Source organism: Lycium barbarum, chromosome 3 (genome assembly GCF_019175385.1).
Source record: "Lycium barbarum isolate Lr01 chromosome 3, ASM1917538v2, whole genome shotgun sequence".
Taxonomy (NCBI): domain Eukaryota; kingdom Viridiplantae; phylum Streptophyta; class Magnoliopsida; order Solanales; family Solanaceae; genus Lycium; species Lycium barbarum.
The window spans coordinates 145,259,251-145,279,447 of record NC_083339.1 but is presented as its reverse complement, the minus strand read 5'-3'; the positions used below and the strand labels follow the sequence as shown (position 1 = coordinate 145,279,447).

The following is a 20,197-nucleotide window of genomic DNA, read 5'->3' as shown; positions in this document are numbered from 1 at the left end:
TGGAGGAAGTATAATTATTTATTTGGTTAGCGTAATCATAATTTCATAATAAACTATAAGATTGTTTTACTCTATATTTGGTACAATTTTTAACGTGAGATTAGCAATTTCATGATTGTTTAGATCAAGTGTCTTATTTTTTCGGTAATTATCAACATTTCATTAATCACCAAAGGGAATATCTACAATGTAAGCTAAATCATACTCATCTAGCTAATCCTCTCCAAACATAAACAAAAATTTCTATATAACTCAACTCAAAACCTGAACCTATCTAACAAAAATTTATCGGCTGGAGATGTTCTAACACAACACGTACAAACTAGTCCTTTTGCTATAACACTTTCTATACTCTCAACTTTCTCATTAATTCTATTGTTTCTCTCAACTCATACTTCATGGATGAACTGTGTAAACATCAGTTTCATCACCCGTGCCATTCGAGTTTCTCTTTTAGTCTTGAGAAGAATATATTATTGCAGCAGATCCCAGGTTTGAGGAAGATAGGGAATGTTGAGCCACAACATCAATCTTGCCCAAGTGGTTATGGAGAAAGAGTGCTCTGCAAATAGACCTATTCTTGATTTAGGGGACATTTTGCAAAGAATACACATAGGATCCACTTGCATCTCCTAATATATCAATCTATCGTAAGAAGCTTTCCATGTAGTTGTACCCATAGAGTGAACACAGCCTTTGTCGTAGCAGCAATGTGACTAAGAAGACCTTTCTAAAGAAATTTAGGTAAGTCTCCAAGAAGCTTATGATAAATCTGCTTAATGACACTGTGCTTGCTTCCTTGAGATAATTGTTTCTGTTGTGAATGAGCCCTGACACCGAATTTTTTTCTAACCATCCAACTCGCCTGCTTTGGTATCTCCATCAACTCCAGTTTATGAGTTTTGACATAAAAGCTATGAATCCACTTAATTTAAAGTTTATCCTGCTTCCTTGCTAGATCCTAGAAAGTCTTAGTCGTTGTTGCTTTACAACTTAAGATTAGCAAGGTTTAGTCCCCCAGTTGCTTTAGGAGTACACATTTTGTCCCAAAATATCAGAGTTTTCTTTGAGATAGTATTGGAACCTGACCAGCTGTAGCTTCTACAATAAGCTTATATAGATTTCATTACCTTAGCTGGAATAATAAACATGTGAGCAGTAAGCTTGAGCCCCAAATATGACTAATTGGATCAGCTGAACCCTCCCTGCATACAACAACAACAACAACCCAGTGAAATCCCACAACGTGGGGTCTGGGGAGGGTAGAGTGTACGCAGACCTTACTCCTACCAAGGTAGGATGGCTGTTTCCGAGAGACCCTCCCTGCATATTTGGCTAATATTTTGTGTGAGATAACAACTTCAAAATTACTAATCTCGGGATAAATCAGTAAAATTAAACATTTGCCTTTCTTCATTAGTGTTGTTTCCCAACGTGATTTTAAGAAAAAACAAGGTTGAAATTGAAAATAATAATTTATCCTAATTTATCTGTTTTAAGTAAAACATATGTTTTATAACATATTATATATATCACATATGTACAATGAATCAAATACTAATAAAGTATAATAACCAAATAATCTCGATAATTATGGGATAACTCATTCCCCAACCGGATGATCCCTAAATGGTGAAAATGAAATATGAGTTCGGATATATAAAAACAATAAAAATGAAATATGAGTTCGGATATATAAAAAACATAAAAATGACAACAAGTGTAGTCACTTTTAAGATTGTTATTTAAAATTTATCTAAAATTTAGTTAGTTCGTGACTATCTTTTTTTCTTGCAATGCTTTTTTTTTTCTTCCAAAGTCGTGAAAAAATCATGGATGCACCTTATTACACTAATAATGAAGGTATTAATAGCTCAGTTTAATACCTAATATAATGTGAAGCAAATTTCAAAATTTTTATTATCACAAGAAAGTAATTGTTAAATTTCCGTTGAGTTTTCCACTAGTGACATTTAAAACTTTAAGAAAAGAATCCACATATATAAAATCTATAATTAGAACCGACTGTTGAACTGTCAGAAATAAGATTCTTTTTAGCCCACAATTTTAATGGCTAACATCAAAATAAGCCAAACATTTAACGGAAGTCAAATTTAAGTATTTCGAGCAAATCTGGACCCTTTCGGAAAAATCTTTTGACAAGCGATAGATGTTAACCATCTTCCTAGGGACATATGTGCAAATAAAGAAGAAAAAATAATTTGCGTAGGCTACCCTTTATTTCGTCCGTCATCATTCATTCTCGTCCCTCTCTCAATCCCGCTCAGTCCCCATATTTCAAAATTAAAAAAAAAACCATTCGCTTCACACAAAGCTCGTGTGCTGTTTTTCAGTTTCCGGAAACTTGCATTCCAATTCCTTATTGGAAGGAAAATGGTGAAGGAAGAAGCTGTTATCTCCGATCCAGTGGATCCTCTTCATGGCCTCATTGGACTCCCTTTGCTTCCCAACACAACTAGGGTTTCTACTCTATCAGTTGAACCTAAAGACCTTGAGTCTATTCATAATTTCATCAAGTCTATGGTAACTATTTCGTTTCTTTTACTTCATTTTATACATCTTCTCACTTTATTTGGAGGAGAAATAGTGTTAACGTTGTTACTTAGAGAGTTTTAGTTACATTCGTTTGTTATTCTTTGATTTGTTCCTGCACTGAACTCCAAATTCAACGTACAATTACTATAATTATATGTAGTTTGTTGTTTTTTAACTTCATCAAGTCTATTGGTAACTTTTTCGTTTGTTTTACTTTATTTTTTCCAAAAGTTATAGCTCTTATTAGTTAATTTGGAGGAGAAATAGTGATAATGTTGTTACATAGAGAGCTTCAGTTACAATTCATAATTTCACCAAGTCTGTGGTAACTTTTTTTTTTTTTAGTTATAGCTCTTTTATGGATCTTCTCAGTTAATTTAGAGGAGAAATAGTGTTAATGTTGTTACTTAGAGAGCTTTAGTTACATTTATTTCATTGTTCTTCGATTTGTTCCTGCACTGAACTCCAACTTATAATTATTATACAATTGGAATGGAGGTTTTTTTTTCATGAAGTCTATAATAAGTTTTTCGTTTGTTTTTCTTCATTTTGCAGAAGTTATAGCTCCGTTATAGATCTTTTCAGTTAATTTGGAGGAGAAATAGTGATAATGTCGTTATATAGAGAGCTTTAGTTACATTCGTTTTGTTACTCTTCGATTTGTTCCTGCACCGAACTCCACTTCCACTTACAACTAGTACAATTAGAATGGGGTTTATTTTCTTAAATACTTTTTTGTCCCTTGTTTTAGTTTTTGCCGACTATGATAGCTCTTTTGTAGATCTTATCAGTTAAATTGGAGGACAAATAGTGATAATATTGTTAAATAGGGAGCTTTAGTTACATTCATTTCGTTCTTCTTCGAGTTGTTGCTGCACTGAACTCAAACTTCAACTTGTAATTCCTACAATTGGAATGGAGTTTTTTTTTTTTTTTTTCGTCCCTTGTTTCAGTTTTGGCCGACTATGATAAACTTGGATTTTTCAGAAGTTTATAGATCTTATCAGTTAAATTGGTGGGAAAGAGTGATAATGTCGTTACGTAGAGAGCTTTAGTTACATTCACTTGTTATTCTTCAATTTGTTCCTGCATTAAACTCCAACTTCAACTTACAATTAGTACAATTAGAATGGAGTTTAATTTTTTGTCCTTGTTTTAGTTTTTGACCGACTATGATAAAGTTGGATTTCTTTTGGTGGTTGTAGGTGATAACTGACAACATAAATAGTGTAATTTGTCCACTTGATTTCCATTGATTTAATTTGGTTAGTTATTTGGATTTCGGTGATGTCATGACGATAAATTGTTGTTCCTTCGTTATGTTTGTAAAAGGAAACGAAGAGTCCTGGGCTTTTGGAGGACGCCAGGGCCATTGTGGATAACAGTGCGGAACTTGTGAACACCAAGTTTCCGAGTTTTATACAATCTATGGGCATTGATTGGGATCTTACCATGAAGGGCAAGGAGAAGCTCCAAGAGAGAAGACCAGGCCTTGGTCGTAAAAGGGCTCGATTTTCTCTCAAGCCTAGTACAAGGTAAATTGTAGATAGTCTTTTGTTTATTCTTGAATTTGATCCTCTTGAAACTATGGCGTCAGCATACCTTGCTATGTGTTTGCAGTCAACCTCCTATCAGCTTAGCTCCTCTTTTAGACATTGATCAACTGTCAGATCCAGTGGAATTTTACGCAGTTTCTGAAAAGTTAGAAGGTGATTTTGTTTCTTTTGTTGTGTTTTGACTGTCTGATTGCAAGTTGATCATGTCCGCAACTAAAAACTGTTTATATTATACTTAGAGAAAGTGAATAACCATTTTACACGTGGTCAATTTACAGATGCTGTAAAGGAAATAAAAAGACAGAACGGCAGCATTATCCATGATCCAGATATGAATAATCCACTGGCCAATGCACGGCGTCGTCGACCAGGCATCTTGGGGTAAACTTAGTTACTCTTTGTTATTTTACATGGAAATGCCTATCTTACCTTTATAATCCTCTCAACTTTGCTGTTGCACCTTTTTAGAGTTGTCTCTTTTCTGTCTCAGTAAATCAGTGAAGTATAAGCACCGTTTCTCCACCCAGCCTGAGAATGATGATGCATTTATATCATCTCAAGAGACATTGGAGCATGATATTCTGGACGAACATGGTTCTCAGTTGCTAGAAGAGCTCCCTGGCTTCAGTGATGAACTACAAGAATCAGATTTCACAGGTTAGTGGTTTTAACTAATCAAAATGGATACCATGTGATTTCTAGATTTTATTTTTAACTTCTCTATGAGCAAAACGTATTTCAGAGGTGTTGATTGGTTTCCAATTGGACAGGATCAATAAAGGAAACAGAAAACAGAGTCAACATCATTTTGGATGACTTACTGTCTGGGAGTGGTGAAGATCTAGAAGGGGACATGGTAGCATTCAAGTTACAACAGCGATTACAGATCAAGCCCATTGAACTAGGAACCTTATGTATGCCTGAGTTCCCTGTGACTGGAAAGCCTGATGGTAAGGCTTTTGGAGAGAGGATTCATAAGCCTAGGAAGTTTTCACTGGGGATACAGGATCTGGTTAGAAGTGCAACTGAGGGAACACCTTCCACTCACAAACAGCATGAAGTAAGTCCTGCCAGTAGTTTAGCATCACCCACTCCACCAAAAAGTCCATTTGCTTCATTGTCTTTGTTGAAAAAGAAAATTATGCAGTCAAATCCACTGAGAGATCCTTTTTCGCCTCTCAACATTGATCTGCATTCAGAGCATCCAAATTGGTCCGCGAAAATGAAATCACAATCTGTAAATAATAATGTAGGACCTACTGAATCTCATGGTGAGACAGAAAATCTTGCTGGTGGTGAAAATACGAATATTATGTTTCCTTTAAGAGGTTCAGACTTTGAGCATGAGCAACTGATGGAAAAGAATTCAGGCAGAGATAGTGTAAAAACTGGGCCAAGTGGATCTCTATCTGGAATGGAGCAACGAAATGGTTTAGATGATATCGATTTCGATGATATCGATGTCAATACTAACGTCAACTTAAATATGAGAAATATGGATTCCCACCATGAGTCTGATGGGCTTGACAAAGTGAAAGATGATTCAGTTATAAACAGTGTTTTGAAGGATCAACAAGGTCTTGAGACCGAATCCTACATTAACTGTCAGCAGATGCAGGATGTGGAAGTGTTTGCTGAAAAACTACCTTCTCTTCAAGCTCAAGGGAAAGCTGATGATACAGCAAATTGTACCATTGAAACAGCTGTTGAGGATTTTCGATCAGCTGAAATTGATCAGCAGGCAAGTGTATCCACTTTTTTACCATTATATACTTCATTAGATACACATCATTCCAAGGGTTACAATTCCAATTCTGACATTTTTCATTCATACATCATTACCAGGTTGACAATATGCCACCAGAAACAGTGCATTCCGCAGAACACAATCATCACTTAGAGGATTCTGTCAAAGACTTAAATAGTGGTGAGATTCTATTTTGGATGCTTTTTTCATGTCAACTTCATCATTTTTGAAGGTGCTACATTTGAGTGTTGCCAGCTACATTCTTTTGTATAGCCAAACATTTTGTACTTTTTGAAAATAATCTGTGTCTTGCATTTAACACATTGCTTGAGTTTTTCATGGAATCATCTATAGTCAACTATTTGTTTTCTTGACCCACTTGAATATCCAACTCTTAATTGGGTGATTCATGGTATGTGCTACAGTCTACAGATTGAGGTGTGAACTGTTGGAAATTTAGTATTGGAAAGAAGTAGTTCCCCATGCTTGCCAAAAATTGTGCTGCAGTGAGACCAAACCTTAGATTTCTTGGAGATGTTCTCTTATAACTTTTCTTTTCTTTTCCTTTTCATCCCCATTTTTGAATGGGAGGCATCTTTATAAAAAGATTAGGTGCGAATAATTTTGAACTTGTGGCTGTCAAGAATCATGACTTTTGAGCTTCACTTTTTTTTTTCTTTTTCACAAAAGGTATTGATTTTATTGAAAAGATGCGGATAACCCTGCATCGTTGTATACCATATGGAGGACCTTACAAACAGATATGGTTCTCTGCAAAAGCATCCACTCATTGCTATCTACCAGGATGTTCGAAGTACTGCAAAAATATGTCAAAAAATAATAAGAGTTATCTAATATGTTTGAACTTCACTTCTATCTTTCGAGCTCCTGTCAGGTTCTAGATTTAAATTAACAAGACATAAGTTTGATGATGGTGCATGCAAGTTAGTGCTGCTCTTTGATGCTTTATTGTGGCTAAGAGCATTAAGGTGTCATAATGTCACTAGCAAAGTGTTTGCGATGATTAAAGTAACCCCTGTACTGATAGCATAAGATGATATGTTACATATTGATACCTATTTTCTAGAAAGTTTTAATTAGAAGTGTTATATCGTGGTTAATCAATCATTTTTTGAGCATTCTCAAATAGTGTTTTCGAGAAGATGGAGAAGGATGGCATCGAGATAGATAATTGACGAAGCTGGTGCTTTGAGCATTTTTTACTTCCGCCTTCCAATGTGAATTTTCCTCTAAAGATATTGAGGTTTCTTTAATACTTCACCAGAAAAGTACTTGAGATTATTATATGTGCAAATAGTATATGCTGTTCATATCACATAGGGATTCCGATTGTCTAGTTTAAAGTTTGAACTGCAGGTGTTCCTTGATTCCTCATCCTAATTCGATATTGTCAAAAGATAAGAAGACTTGTCAAACCCCCATGCCCCTTATTTCTGTAATGCCGTGTATTTCATACACCAAGTTGTAAACCACTTAAATTGCACATGGTGAATTTAAGAGAAGTACGCCAGGACGAATATGCCCAGATATTGTGACCTGAAAAGTTATTCAGAACCAACATTATGTTTAAATTTGTATCATCTCTGCTGTCTTATTTGCACAGTATCTGCATCCTCAGATCTATGTTGCTCGGACTCAGTGTCGAGTGTCGGATACGGGTACGGATCTAGAGGTCGGATTCGGCATAATCTAAATTTTAAGATTCGGGGGTACGGATCTAGAGGTCGGATTCGGCATAATCTAAATTTTAAGATTCGGGGGTACGGATCCAGGTGCGGATACGGGTGCGGGGATTCGGCTAAAATAATTCAAAATTATAAGAAAAATAACTAAATCTATGCCTAGAAATAAAAAACAAAAATAATTTTTTATAGTTATGTTTCATTTATAATTAAATATTAATTTTTAATTAACTTGAAACTCTTCTAGATACAATAAGTGTCCACTCTTCAAGAGCTCTCCTTTTCTTTCAATTTGGCCTCAAATTTTTTCTCAGATTGGTCCATGGATTTAGTCAAAGTATCCAATGTCGTTTGACCAGATCCGACACAAATCCGGTGTCGGTGTCGTGTCGTGTCGGACACGGGTGCGGCAGCAAAGGTGAAGGGTCCGAGCAACATAGCCTCATATATTGGTTAAATCTATTTTAATCTTCGGACTTCACGCTTGTTGGTGATACTGCAACTCTCTCTTGCTCCTAGCCTCCGATTTTCTTTCAGTACTAACTTCCTTATTGTTCGTTTTTCTTCCAACAAAGCTTTAATCGGGATTCAAATCTTTCCCAAAGAGACGCTAAAATATCATGCAAAATTTAAATTTCGTTGCTTGTACAGACAATGACTTGTCAGAACTTTCAAGAATAGGTTTTATAGATGTTTGGTGCCGTTTCACTTTAGGTACTTTTCTAGTGTGTATAGCTTCTGGTAAGATATGAAATACATAAGTATGGTTGTTATGAACTTGTGACCTGTTTAAGCAATTTAGCAACAAAAGGTGCTGTTCAGAGTCAGCAAGCTCTTCCACTCAACCCAGTTTATATTTGCTCACTTGCTTTACTGTCTTTTATGTTTAAGTAATCTGCTACCTCCAACAGCTGCTGAAATCATTCTCACAGTTATCACCTTCCCTTTTGGATGGTTATTGCAGCTAGTGCGGTTCTGCCACCATTTACATTATAAAGTTATCATCGTTTCATTATCAAGCAAATAGACTTGGGCAGTTTTCACTTTTCACAACCAGAGACTTGCGCTGAAATTTAGTTGCCAATACATTCTACATTTCTGTCGTTTTTCTTGAATGGATAGCTAGTGGTTTTATGCATCCTACTTTGCATATCTTAACTAGTGATAACAGTCTGATGTTTGGGAAGAACTTAAGAAACTTGATGTCTTTTTACAGATCAATTGAACTCAGTTGCAGTTGAAGTTCCTTCGACAGAATTGAGATCTAAATTTCCTGAGACGAGCCCTCAGCATCATGCCCAGGTTGTCTCCTTTCTTGAATGCTCCTTTATTATTTTATTTAGCAAACTCAAAGTGCAAAGTCCTGTGCTTGATTTGCCCACTTTTCTGCGGCCAGTAAATCTTAGGATCATACAGGAGAAGACACACTTTATCAGAGAAGTTCATATATACTCCCTCTCACCTGAAAACAATAAAAGATGGCAGGGTTTGAAATATAAGGGGTCAAAATATCAGCCACAGACAAAAGCTTGGTACTTAAGTGGAGAACGGTAGAGGGACGGTCACGTTATCCACAGAGTTCCAAACCTTTGGCCACTGGTCCTCAGAGATTTCTAGGTTACCAAAAAGTATTATTAGAGTCTAAAACATCAAAGTCAAAGGAAAAACTGTCTGTCTCTCCAATTGTAACTCTAAATATAGAAGAGAGTAAAGCTTAGTGCTTGTACATAAACAAATCCATAGATGAATAAACACTATTGGTGAAGATTGTTTTGTGCAAAAACATATAGCAATTCCCAAATTTGTGTAAGAGACAATATTTCTGACGCGACTGCGGAAATTGAATGATGTTAGTTAAACACTTCAGAAGGTTTAGCCCATGATGTCTGCTATTCTAGGTTGACATGTATTTGCTTGTGTTCTTTGCAGTTGTATCTGTTTAGCTGTATTTATTATACTGATTGGTGATGTAATATTTCTGATGCATTAGGAAAATGCTAAGCAACAGAAAGCAAAACGACCTGCTGTCGGAAGGCGTGAAAGAAAAACTCTTTCTTCTAGGCCAAGTATAGCAGGTTTACTCTTGTGCCTATGAGGATGTATTTGTTAGAAGTCTTGTGTTTGTGTGTATGATAATGAATTTCATTAATTTGACAGATGCTGGTACATCATTTGAAAGTGGGGTTAGACGAAGCAAACGAACGAAGACAAGGCCTTTGCAATATTGGAAAGGCGAAAGGTTATTATATGGACGGGTTAATGAGAGTGAGTACTTGTAAATTCTTTTTTGTTGTTGCTTTGCTGGTTTATTTTTGTTCTTCAGCTTGGATTCATTTGTTAGACTTGGGTGGTAATTCAATTTGATCCTCAATCTAGTTTTTGTTTCTTTATCTGTGTGTGCGTGCGAGAGAGAGAGACAAAAGGGGAAGGGGGAGGGGGGGGGGGGGGGAGCGCTTATTTGGACTGGTAATTTCTATATTTAACCTTTGGGAGAAAACAACAGATTTAATGTATCTGTGTGTTTCTATTGCAGGTTTGAAGCTTGTTGGCTTGAAATACATCTCTCCAGGAAAGGGATCAATTAAAGTGAAATCTTACATCCCCGATGACTACAAAGATCTAGTTGAATTGGCAGCTCGCCATTGATTTTCCAATGACATTGGTAGATGGATCTTGGCCTATGCTTCAATTTTAAATACAAATGTAGCCATTGTATGTAACGTACCCAAGGTAGGTATTGTGAAGCTTGAATTCTTACCTTTGATTTATGGATCGTTACTCTATTTTCTGTTCCATCAATTATTTATCCGAAGAACAGATGACCCCACAGTGCTTCAGACACTTATGGTGGCTTGTTAATGTTAAGTGAGGAAACTACAAGGCAACTTCCCATACAGCAAAAGTGCTCTACTTTGTTCCTCGGATGTCATACAACATGTTAATTATTACTGTCGTCTATTTTGGATGTACAAGGCATATTTTAAATATGAATCACCCATGATAAAATGGTTGATAGTCCCCTCTATTACTCCAATGGCCAGAATAGTGCTGTCAGCTACAAATTATAAAATCAGTTTTTACTAAGTTTATCTAGTTTGTCAACTGCGTTTCGTCATGCAAATTAGGGAATTCATGAATATACCCGTTGTAAATTTATAATTAAAAAGTTTCTGTATGTCTGCTTATTCCTTGTTTTGGCTCAGTTGAGGATACAATATAAGAGAACTGCTTTGATGTCTTTATCGTTCCTGGTCCATTTTGGGGTGTGATAATAATCACAATCTCAAGATTATTACCAAATAATAAATTCAAGAAATAACATATAATGTTATGTTTAGTCTGAAGAAGGCTTTGCTCTTCATTTTAAATATAAGCTCATCTAGATATGTCGGCACAATGATTCTATTTAAATTAGAGTGGTTGCAATCAGCAAGGGTAAGCACGAGAGCTAAAACCCGGAGTCAAAAACCATAAGAAAATACATGAAATTAATTAACTTGACTCTAGATGGAGTATTATTCACAAAGCCAATATGTGGTTCTTAATTTATTTTTTTCGTTGAATATGGACCATCGCTAAGAATTCTAAAAGTATTTCTATTCTAGTATTTGAAGTTTATTGTTTTCGTACTTGTATGAAAAAAAAATTGCAAAATAACAAAGGCAACACTTACCCGTTTCAGATCCATTACCCCGAAAAGTTGAACCTATTATACTACAAACAATCAGACAGACTACTGCAAGATACATTATTTTCTTCATCTATTCCAATTTATGTCTCTACTTTTATTTAGTTTAAAAAAGAACGACATACTTATATATTTAGTATAAGTTCTTAGTTTCAACATTCCCATATTAATGGAAATGTCATGTTTTAGACTACAAGATTTGAAGGTAATTTTTGGTATGGTATACAAAACTTTAATTTAATATCACAAAATATAAAAGTTGAGCCAAGAGTCTTCCAGAAATAACCTCTCTACCTCCACATGGTAGGGATAAAATCTGCATACACTCTGCCCTCCCCATAGCTCATTTGTGGGATTACACTAGATATGTTATTGTAAAATACAAAAATATTTTCATATTCTTAAATTTCGTGTTCACTCAAATTAAAACACATAAAATGAAATGACGGGATTGAGTGAGTGCTACTACGTCAACATAAATTACAAAGGTAAGCCAATAACACTAAAAATATTTAAAGTACTGTGCTTTTTGACTCTGTTAAGCGATAGAAGATCAACAATAACAACATATCCAGTAATTTCACAAGTGGGTTGGGAAAGGATAGGATGTACACAAACCTATTCTCTACCTTTGGGGTAAAGAAGTTGTTTTCGATAGACGCTCGACTCAAAAAAAATGTAGTCAAACGATAGAAGATCATGCTCAAGGAAACTTATGCAATACATTTAAATTTAGAAGACACCGGCTTTATGAGGGATGTGAATTTTCTCACACTACTCTGACCCAAAAAAAAAAAAGAAGGAATTTTCTTTCACTACTTCTTCAGAAGACCAAAGTTCTGAAACGGAATGCTTCTACGAAGACGAAAAAGAAAAGGTTTAGAATATTTGAACTGACTTAATAATCATCTAAAGAAATTTTGAACGTCGCTTTACATATTTCATGACCAAATTTGTTATCCTTATCTTAGTTGCTTCTTGGTCTGGAGGAAGACTATAAGACTAATTCAATATATAAGATGTTCAGTATGCCATTTTTGTTCGAGAAGAAATCATTCGAACAACTAGTAATTAAACCAATTAATGCACGATATATATAACTAAATAGCTAGACAAAGTATCAATTAATCAAATATATGTTTAGGTCATTAAAATTGCAAGTAGACTTCTTGTACAGCATTTGTACTGCTCTAATTACATGAAGAATGCTTTAATTAGCGTACAGGAAGGGGAAACATTAAAAAGAAAAGGAAAAACAAAAGGCAATTTGAAGGCTACTGGATAATATAGAATAGGGAGTTATAAGCCATTATACATGACGCATATACATATCTTTTCTGTTTCGTTTATTATTATTTTTATAACCTTATTTTTCGTTTTTCCGTTACATGTCCACAGGATGAAACAGACAATTATGTCCTTCACTTTTGTTTCTTTATATGCGCTTCAATTTTTTAAGTTCGCATTCAACAAAATAGAGCCATCACTGCATACATATAAATAGCTATATGAGGATATCCAGATATTAATATATTCACAAAGAAAGATGTAGATGTACTTAATCTTAGCGAAGGTTCCATACCTTGTCTATATCGGAACCATTGCTATATAAAAATATATATTTCGTTTCAATGAACAGTTAATGAATACTAACGAGAATATACTAGAATAGATTGTTTATAAACGATGAACAAATTAAATGCGATGCAGCTGTACCAGAAAATTAATGATTTTGAATCAGATAGGAATTCATATCAGGTATATATAATGGTGGTTGTTTAATGGGTGAATATGTGCATGCACATGCAGTGTAATGAGAACTATACTTGATATCAATACAAACTTCTCTAAGTATGTGAATATGCTACACACTACAGTACTAGTACCAATTCCAAGTATATTTATCACTTTGGATGGGGTGTTGACACGTGCCCTAGATATGCAGGTTGCATACACAAAAAATTTCGTAAGCGATGCTGATATATGAAATAATATCAAATTAAACGAATTACTATAGTAACAAATTAATGTCAATTTTTATATTTGTACAAATATTAATTTTCATTTTAGTTGTTTTCTATATCAACGAAACCGTCCTTGACACCACTTTGGACAAGGTATATTTGCCCGTATCTGCATCCGCAACTACTTGGACCGGATGATTGTAGAGTATTACTTGTGAATTCATATGAATCAGTAAGTTTTAACTCAGATATATGTATAGCGGCACTGAATTTATTAGTGGTTCTAGATTCATGTCCCGTCTATGTATAAAGCATTGCTTAATCGGCTTCTATTCATTTAATAAAACATATACTTGAAGAGTTGTTTAATTAATACAATCGATTAGTGACGAGAATCCATGATTTTCAATCACGGGGTTCAGAAAAAACAACAAAAGCTAAATATAAAAAATAATATTGATTCTGGGAATCGAATCTAGGATGCTAGAGACAATTTGAACACCTTGGACCACCTGAGCTAACATTTTGCATTTGTTCAGGGTATTCAAAAGATAATATATGTACATAAACACAGAAAATTCACCCTATATATACACTGTAATTTTTACCGAAGGTGTCCGGGTAAACACCCTCGGCACCCTCTAAATCCTCCGCTGCAACCGATGTATTACAGCTAGAAATTGAGAAAATAGAAATTTTCTAGTAACTATGTTTTCAAGCAAGCTTGAGGCTGTTAGAAATGGGATCTGATTTACTTTTGAGTGGTAACGTTGTATTTTAAAAAGAAATTTGGAGAAGTAATTTTGGAGAAGGTAGTGTATATTAGGGGTGTACAAAGTAAACCGACAAACTGCACCAAACCGATAAACCGAGTCAAACCGAGAAAAAAACCCAATTAGTGGTTTGGTTTGACTTGGTTTGGTGTTGAAAAAAAAAAACCGCTCATAATTGGTTTGGTTTGGTTTTAGCTAAAAAAAGTCAAACCGAACCAAACCAACCCGACATTACATGTATTCAATTTTTAAAATATTTATTTGTAGTGTAATTTATAAATATTTCTTAAATTTTTCGTAGTTTTTTATCTATTATCATATTATTCAAGCTTGAACTTAGAATTTTGAATGTCAATAAGTTTTATATCCTATGGATGTTAGTAACTCATATAAAGTTCACCAAAACCAACTCAACACTAATACTAACAAAAGAAATTCAATTTACCACTAGCACTAGGAATGAAAATAATGTTGGGTATCTATTCTTTAGTTTTGTATAATTGGTTTAGACAGTGAAAATACATAACTTAAGTTTTTTTTCTTGTCGTGTAATTAATACTTATTAGCCGTACTTATTTTAGCATGACTTAGTATTTTTAGATTATGATCATTTTCTTTATGGCTTATTAATTAGCAATATTTATTTTAACCGATTTTATTATCTTTTGTTGAATATTTTATTACAATGTCATCACTCTACTCACATTTTGTGTTATTTTCTTATGAAACACCTTAATTATATAGTTGTATCTTACTAGGACTAAAAAAATATTTGAAGTAAAAGTTATATGTTTTGTATCAAGACTATTCCGGAAAAAAAACCCGAAAAACCTGAGAAAACCGAATAACCCGAGAAAATCCGAGGTTGAAAAACCCGAATTTTATTGGTTTGATTTGGTGTATAAATTAAAAAACCCGACGCAATTGGTTTGGTTTGGTGTTTAAAAAATCCGAACCAACCCGGTCCATGTACACCCCTAGTGTATATATAGAACCTTTTTATTAGAATCCTTATAATACGCAAGAGAGAAAAATGTATGTCATAAAAGGAGAGCCTTTTACGTGTTGAAAGAACAAAAGTTTTTCTATCATTTAAATATTCGGTTGGAACTCTGACAATACATTTAATTTCGATAAAGAGCGATAAACTTTAATATTTAGTAGACTTTTTACTTTGTAAACTCAAGTTAATCGGATCTATACATTTCAAAATATTAAATTATAGTATTAAATAAGGGAATAAATAACTTTTGAATCTCTCCATATATATGTAAACTGGACCAACTAGATGGCCAAATGTGCATAAATTTGGTGATTTGATGATGTTAAAATAGACTTTAATTAACTATATAGTGAAATGAGTATTACATGTTTTTCAACTTCCAACACATTTATGCAATTTTTGATTTGACATAAACAAAGTACACCCTCCGTCCAATTTAAGTGTCTTAATTTAACTAATATAAAATTTAAAAAATAAAGATTTTTTTAAATCTTGTGCAATTAAATTAAAAATGTCTATGAGTCAACTTGTCACGTGGATTGTTGAAATTGAAAAAGTTACGCAAATTGGGACGGAGGGAGTAATATTTTACTGTGAATTAACCTCGTTAATATCTCCCTCTTGGACAGTGAGAGATCTTTGTTTCCCTTTTGTGGTCCTCCTTTTAGCGTGCCCACTGGCGCAACAAGAACCACTTTTTTACTTTATTTTTTGATTTTTAAATTTTTCATGGCCCCACAAAGAACATTGAACACCTATATTTTGTCACGATTCTGAGTCTCAATGAATATTTATGCATGAGATCAGAAAAATAAGAACATTTGTATTCTACAATCTTCTTATTCATTTATACACTATCCCAATATCCCACTTTGTTAATTACTTCCTCTCTTTACCTTTCTTTTATTTCCATGGATCTTCTTCCTGGTCTACCAAATGACATAGCTCTCGAATGCTTAATTCGCCTTCCTCTCGACCAATTCTCCAAAGCTTCTTCAGTATGCAGTAACTGGAAACACGAAATTAAGCACCCCATGTTTCGTCAACGACGAAAGAATTCGGGTCTTACCCGACCCGTTTTTGCATTAACCCAAGCCATGGTTACCACCATTAGAAAACCTCATGGCCTTACAACCTTTTCATCTACACAAATATATCGTCTTTCTCTTTATGATCCAGAAAGGGAATGTTGGTATGATTTGCCACCCATACCCGAGTTGGTTGATGGGCTACCCATGTTTTGCCGGGTTGTCGGAGTCGGGTCGGAGTTAGTGGTGATTGGCGGGTGTGACCCGGTGAGTTGGAGAGTTGTGGACTCTGTATTTATTTACAGTTTTATATCGGGTACGTGGCGTTGTGGGGCCCACATGCCAGGTCGACAAAGGTTGTTTTTTGGGTGTGTGTCGGATTTGGAGAGATTTGTGGTTGTTGCCGGTGGACATGACGATGAGAAAAATGCATTGAAATCCGTGCTTTTATATGACGTGGCGAAAGATGATTGGGTCGCGATGCCTGACATGGCAAGTGAACGGGACGAATGTAAGTGCACTTTTTACCAAGGTAAATTCCACGTCATCAGCGGTTATCCTACGCATGCACAAGGTCAGTTCCAGCGTAGCGCTGAGGTGTTCGACGTTGCCACGTGGCGGTGGAGCATGGAGGAGGATTTTCTCGGTGCCGACAAGTGTCCGCAGAGTTGCGTAGAAGGAGAGGATGGGAGACTATACATGTGTCGAGATGGTGACGTGGTTGTAAAGTGTGGTGCCATGTGGAAACATGTGGCGAGGTTGCCAGCTGAGGTGTCCAACGTGGCGTATCTGACAGCGTGGCAGGGGAAGCTGCTAGCTGTGGGAAATGCTGGATTTGATGAACTCTATGGTGGTTATGAACTTGATGTTAGTAGTGAAAGTAAAGAAAAGAAATGGAGAAAATTGGATACACCAGATGAATACACTGGCCATGTTCAGTCAGTTTGTTGTTTAGCGATATGAAACTTTCAAAGGGTAGTATGTACTTTTTTTTTTTCTTCCTTGATTTGCTCTCTGGTTTGTGGATTTTCTTAGGTCAGAAATCACATTGAGCTTTTGTACATGGTTGATTCTTCTTTTATCTTGTTGCGTTTTCTGTTACATAACCTATGTTAGCTGCCAAGACTTTGCTTAATTTTTCCATTTTGTTACTTTTCTACTTTTGACAAAGTCTTATCTGCCGAAGTGCACTCCTCAGCTATTTAAGGCATAGTCGAGGTTTATAAATTTTAAATTTTTATTGGTTTAGTTACTTTAAAAGTAATTTCAGAGTTATGAGATTGAACTTGAAAAGTCTGGATCTAAAATTTGTTACAAATTACAAATTTAAGATATACGGATCTTAGTTAAAGCTTATCAACGCCGAACTTCAACTATTTTGAAGGAAGAAAAAAAGTTTTGACATAACAGTACCAAACTTGCCTAATTCTGAAATTTTGGGATTGTTAGGCCGAACTTCAAACCCGATTTACTTGTTGATCATTCTATAGTAGTATATGGTAATTGAAACAAAGTTGACCACTCCTTATACTTTACATGTAGCTCCAGCTTGAGAGGTAAATAAAATAATAAAGAAGACCTTTAGGATGATAGGCAAGATTTCTCTCTACATAAACATTAGTAATAAAGGTCCTAACGTATGAGAATTAACGTTTGGTGCCAAACTTTAATGAATCATGCTAAAACTCATTTAGTTTATGTGTTCACTTTGCAAGCTAGATACATCATTAATTCATGTTCGTTTAACCCCATTCTAGCATTAATAAAGGTCTTAACTCAATGTATTAACGTTAACAAAAACTTGTTAAACTTCAATGAATCATGCTACAACTGATTTACGTATTCACTTTGTAAGCTAGACACATCATTAATTCATTTTCATTTAGCCCCATTCTAGCATTGCAATTAATAAAGCTCTTAATGTATTAACGTTTGTTGCTACTCCGTGCATTTCAAAATAAGTTATGTTTTTACCTTTTCATTTTGTTTTAAATAAATGACGTTTTACATAATCAAGAAGACATTAATGATGTTCTTCCAATTAATTTACCCTTATTTAAATAAATAGAGTTTTGCATAACCAAGAAACTACTAAAGAGTTTTTCAAGGTATTTATTAAGGGTAAGTTAGTAAAATTGCATCTAATTACTTTTTTAGGAACGAATAGTATTTTTAAGAGATGAGCCCAAGCTGAAAACACCACTCATTTTGAAATGGTGGGAGTAAACTTCAATGTATGATGCTACAACTCATTTATATATGTATTCGATTTGTAAGCTAGATACATCATTAATTCGTTTTCATTTGTTAATATTGACTACTCCTTCCGTTCACTTTTACTTGTCCACTTTGAGCTTTTCACGCTGTTTAAGAAATAATAAATAAAGTGCAAAATTTACCAATGTACCCATATTAATTGGTGCATATTTTTATTGGATTTGAAAAATGATTTGAAGTGAGTAATTAATACTATGGGTAAAACATGAAAAAATAAATTGCCTTCTCTTGATATGCTAAAAGTGAAAAGTAAAAGTGAATTTTTTTTTTTGGAATACTAGACAAGTAAAAGTGAACGGAGGGAGTACAAGTTATGCAATTAATTTGGGAAAATTGGATATAATTAACTTAAATAGTGGGGTCCTACAGATGTAATTCTACAAGGGTTTCTAATGCTTGGGCCTACATATTGTAATTTGATTGGCAAACGTGTGTCATCGTTGGTCTGACTTGCAAAATATTAGTGAGTATTTTAGTCGGTGCTTACAACAGAATTTATCCTCTAACCATTTTGTCTTTCAATTAATTAACCCATATGTTAAGCTGATTCTTACATCTTTAAGGAATATCTTATTGCCATATAAATACTGTACAAGCAAATGATAGTACTAGTACTATACTTGAAAATGGAAAGGGTCAGAGGAAAAAGAGGATCCATGATATCACTGCTTTAAGTAAATCAAGATATTCAGCACTTTTTAATTCAATTATTCTAATATATAATGTGAAGAGAGTTGACTTTATATTCGGATTAGGCAAATGACATAAAACACACATCCACAAAGTGCTATTTAATGTGGGAAGACTTACACTTTGGCAAAACTAGTAGCATTAATAAGTATGGAAAAAACATGAATCTCATACTTCTAGTTCTGGACCCTTTGTTTATTTCATGCTTCTATAATTTGTGTAACTACGTTACGTAAGCAATAAAAACCCACAATCATAATGAACGATTTTCCCTTCTAGAAGATAATGATATGTTTTACCTCTTATATTTATCTAGTGAGCTTTGTATATATCTAGCGGTGTCTTGGAATATCACTTATTGTCGAAGTCTCATCATAGTAATTTATTTATTATTTTGCTTCTTTAAAGATTAGCATTGCTTTATTCACCTCTTTAAATGTTAACATCGTTTACAATTTTTTTTACATTCTTCACTAAGTCCTGTAGTCACTTTCAATTGCTTAATTGCAAACAAGCGATGTAATTAAAAAGAAGATGAAAAGAATTACCTATATCATAGATCACACCTTTCCCTTCTAGAAGATAATGACATGCTTTACCCTACCTCGTGTCAAGCGGTTTTATGGAACACCCTTCTCGAATGATAAACAAAATGAAAATATTGAGATAAACATAAAAATCGACATTATAGTGATTTATTTATTCACTTTTATAAAAGTTAACATCACTTGTCGTTATAGTTATCTATATGTGCACTTTTTTAAATATTAACATCGGTTGTGAAAATATGCGTCATATAGTCACTTTCAGTTGCTTAATATAAACAACCAATACTATAATGTACTTTAAAAGAAGAAGAAAAGAAACACCTAGCTCGTAGACCTCAACTTGATGATATCCTCTTTAATTGTTTCAGTAAACAATGGTCCCCATGCTTCTGTCTACAATTTGGATGAATTCTAATTATTAATGTGAGTTGGCGAGAAACTTAACTCCAAATATTAGGCCATGTTTTGCATAATCTTGTTGGCTCTCTTAGGCCATATTTAATTCAGATCATAATATAATTTAGAGACGAGAAGTTTTTGTCTAGACATTTACTGTAGATGAGAGCATTTCCACAAAACTGTAACGTCATGATGGTTAGAAAAAGAATGATTAATTCCCAATTAATTAAACGCCACGTCTATGAAGACCTTTGCCATTGCCATT

The 20,197-nt window shown here is 34.4% G+C and overlaps 2 protein-coding genes across 2 annotated transcripts; both read left to right on the top strand.

Moving 5' to 3' along the window:
- The first annotated feature begins 2,147 nt into the window (after nucleotides 1-2,147).
- On the top strand, nucleotides 2,148-10,523 carry LOC132633349 (centromere protein C). The gene is made up of 11 exons (XM_060349695.1): nucleotides 2,148-2,544; nucleotides 3,889-4,091; nucleotides 4,177-4,265; nucleotides 4,391-4,493; nucleotides 4,603-4,769; nucleotides 4,883-5,853; nucleotides 5,958-6,039; nucleotides 8,779-8,864; nucleotides 9,553-9,637; nucleotides 9,720-9,827; nucleotides 10,096-10,523. The coding sequence occupies exons 1-11, from the start codon at nucleotides 2,395-2,397 to the stop codon at nucleotides 10,206-10,208; spliced, it is 2,157 nt and encodes a 718-aa protein (XP_060205678.1). The 5' UTR covers nucleotides 2,148-2,394; the 3' UTR covers nucleotides 10,209-10,523.
- Nucleotides 10,524-15,717: 5,194 nt separating this feature from the next.
- Nucleotides 15,718-17,079, top strand: LOC132634357 (F-box/kelch-repeat protein At1g80440-like). Its single transcript, XM_060350618.1, has one exon. It carries the CDS (start codon nucleotides 15,902-15,904, stop codon nucleotides 16,979-16,981), a length of 1,080 nt encoding a protein of 359 aa, XP_060206601.1. The 5' UTR covers nucleotides 15,718-15,901; the 3' UTR covers nucleotides 16,982-17,079.
- Nucleotides 17,080-20,197: the final 3,118 nt, after the last annotated feature.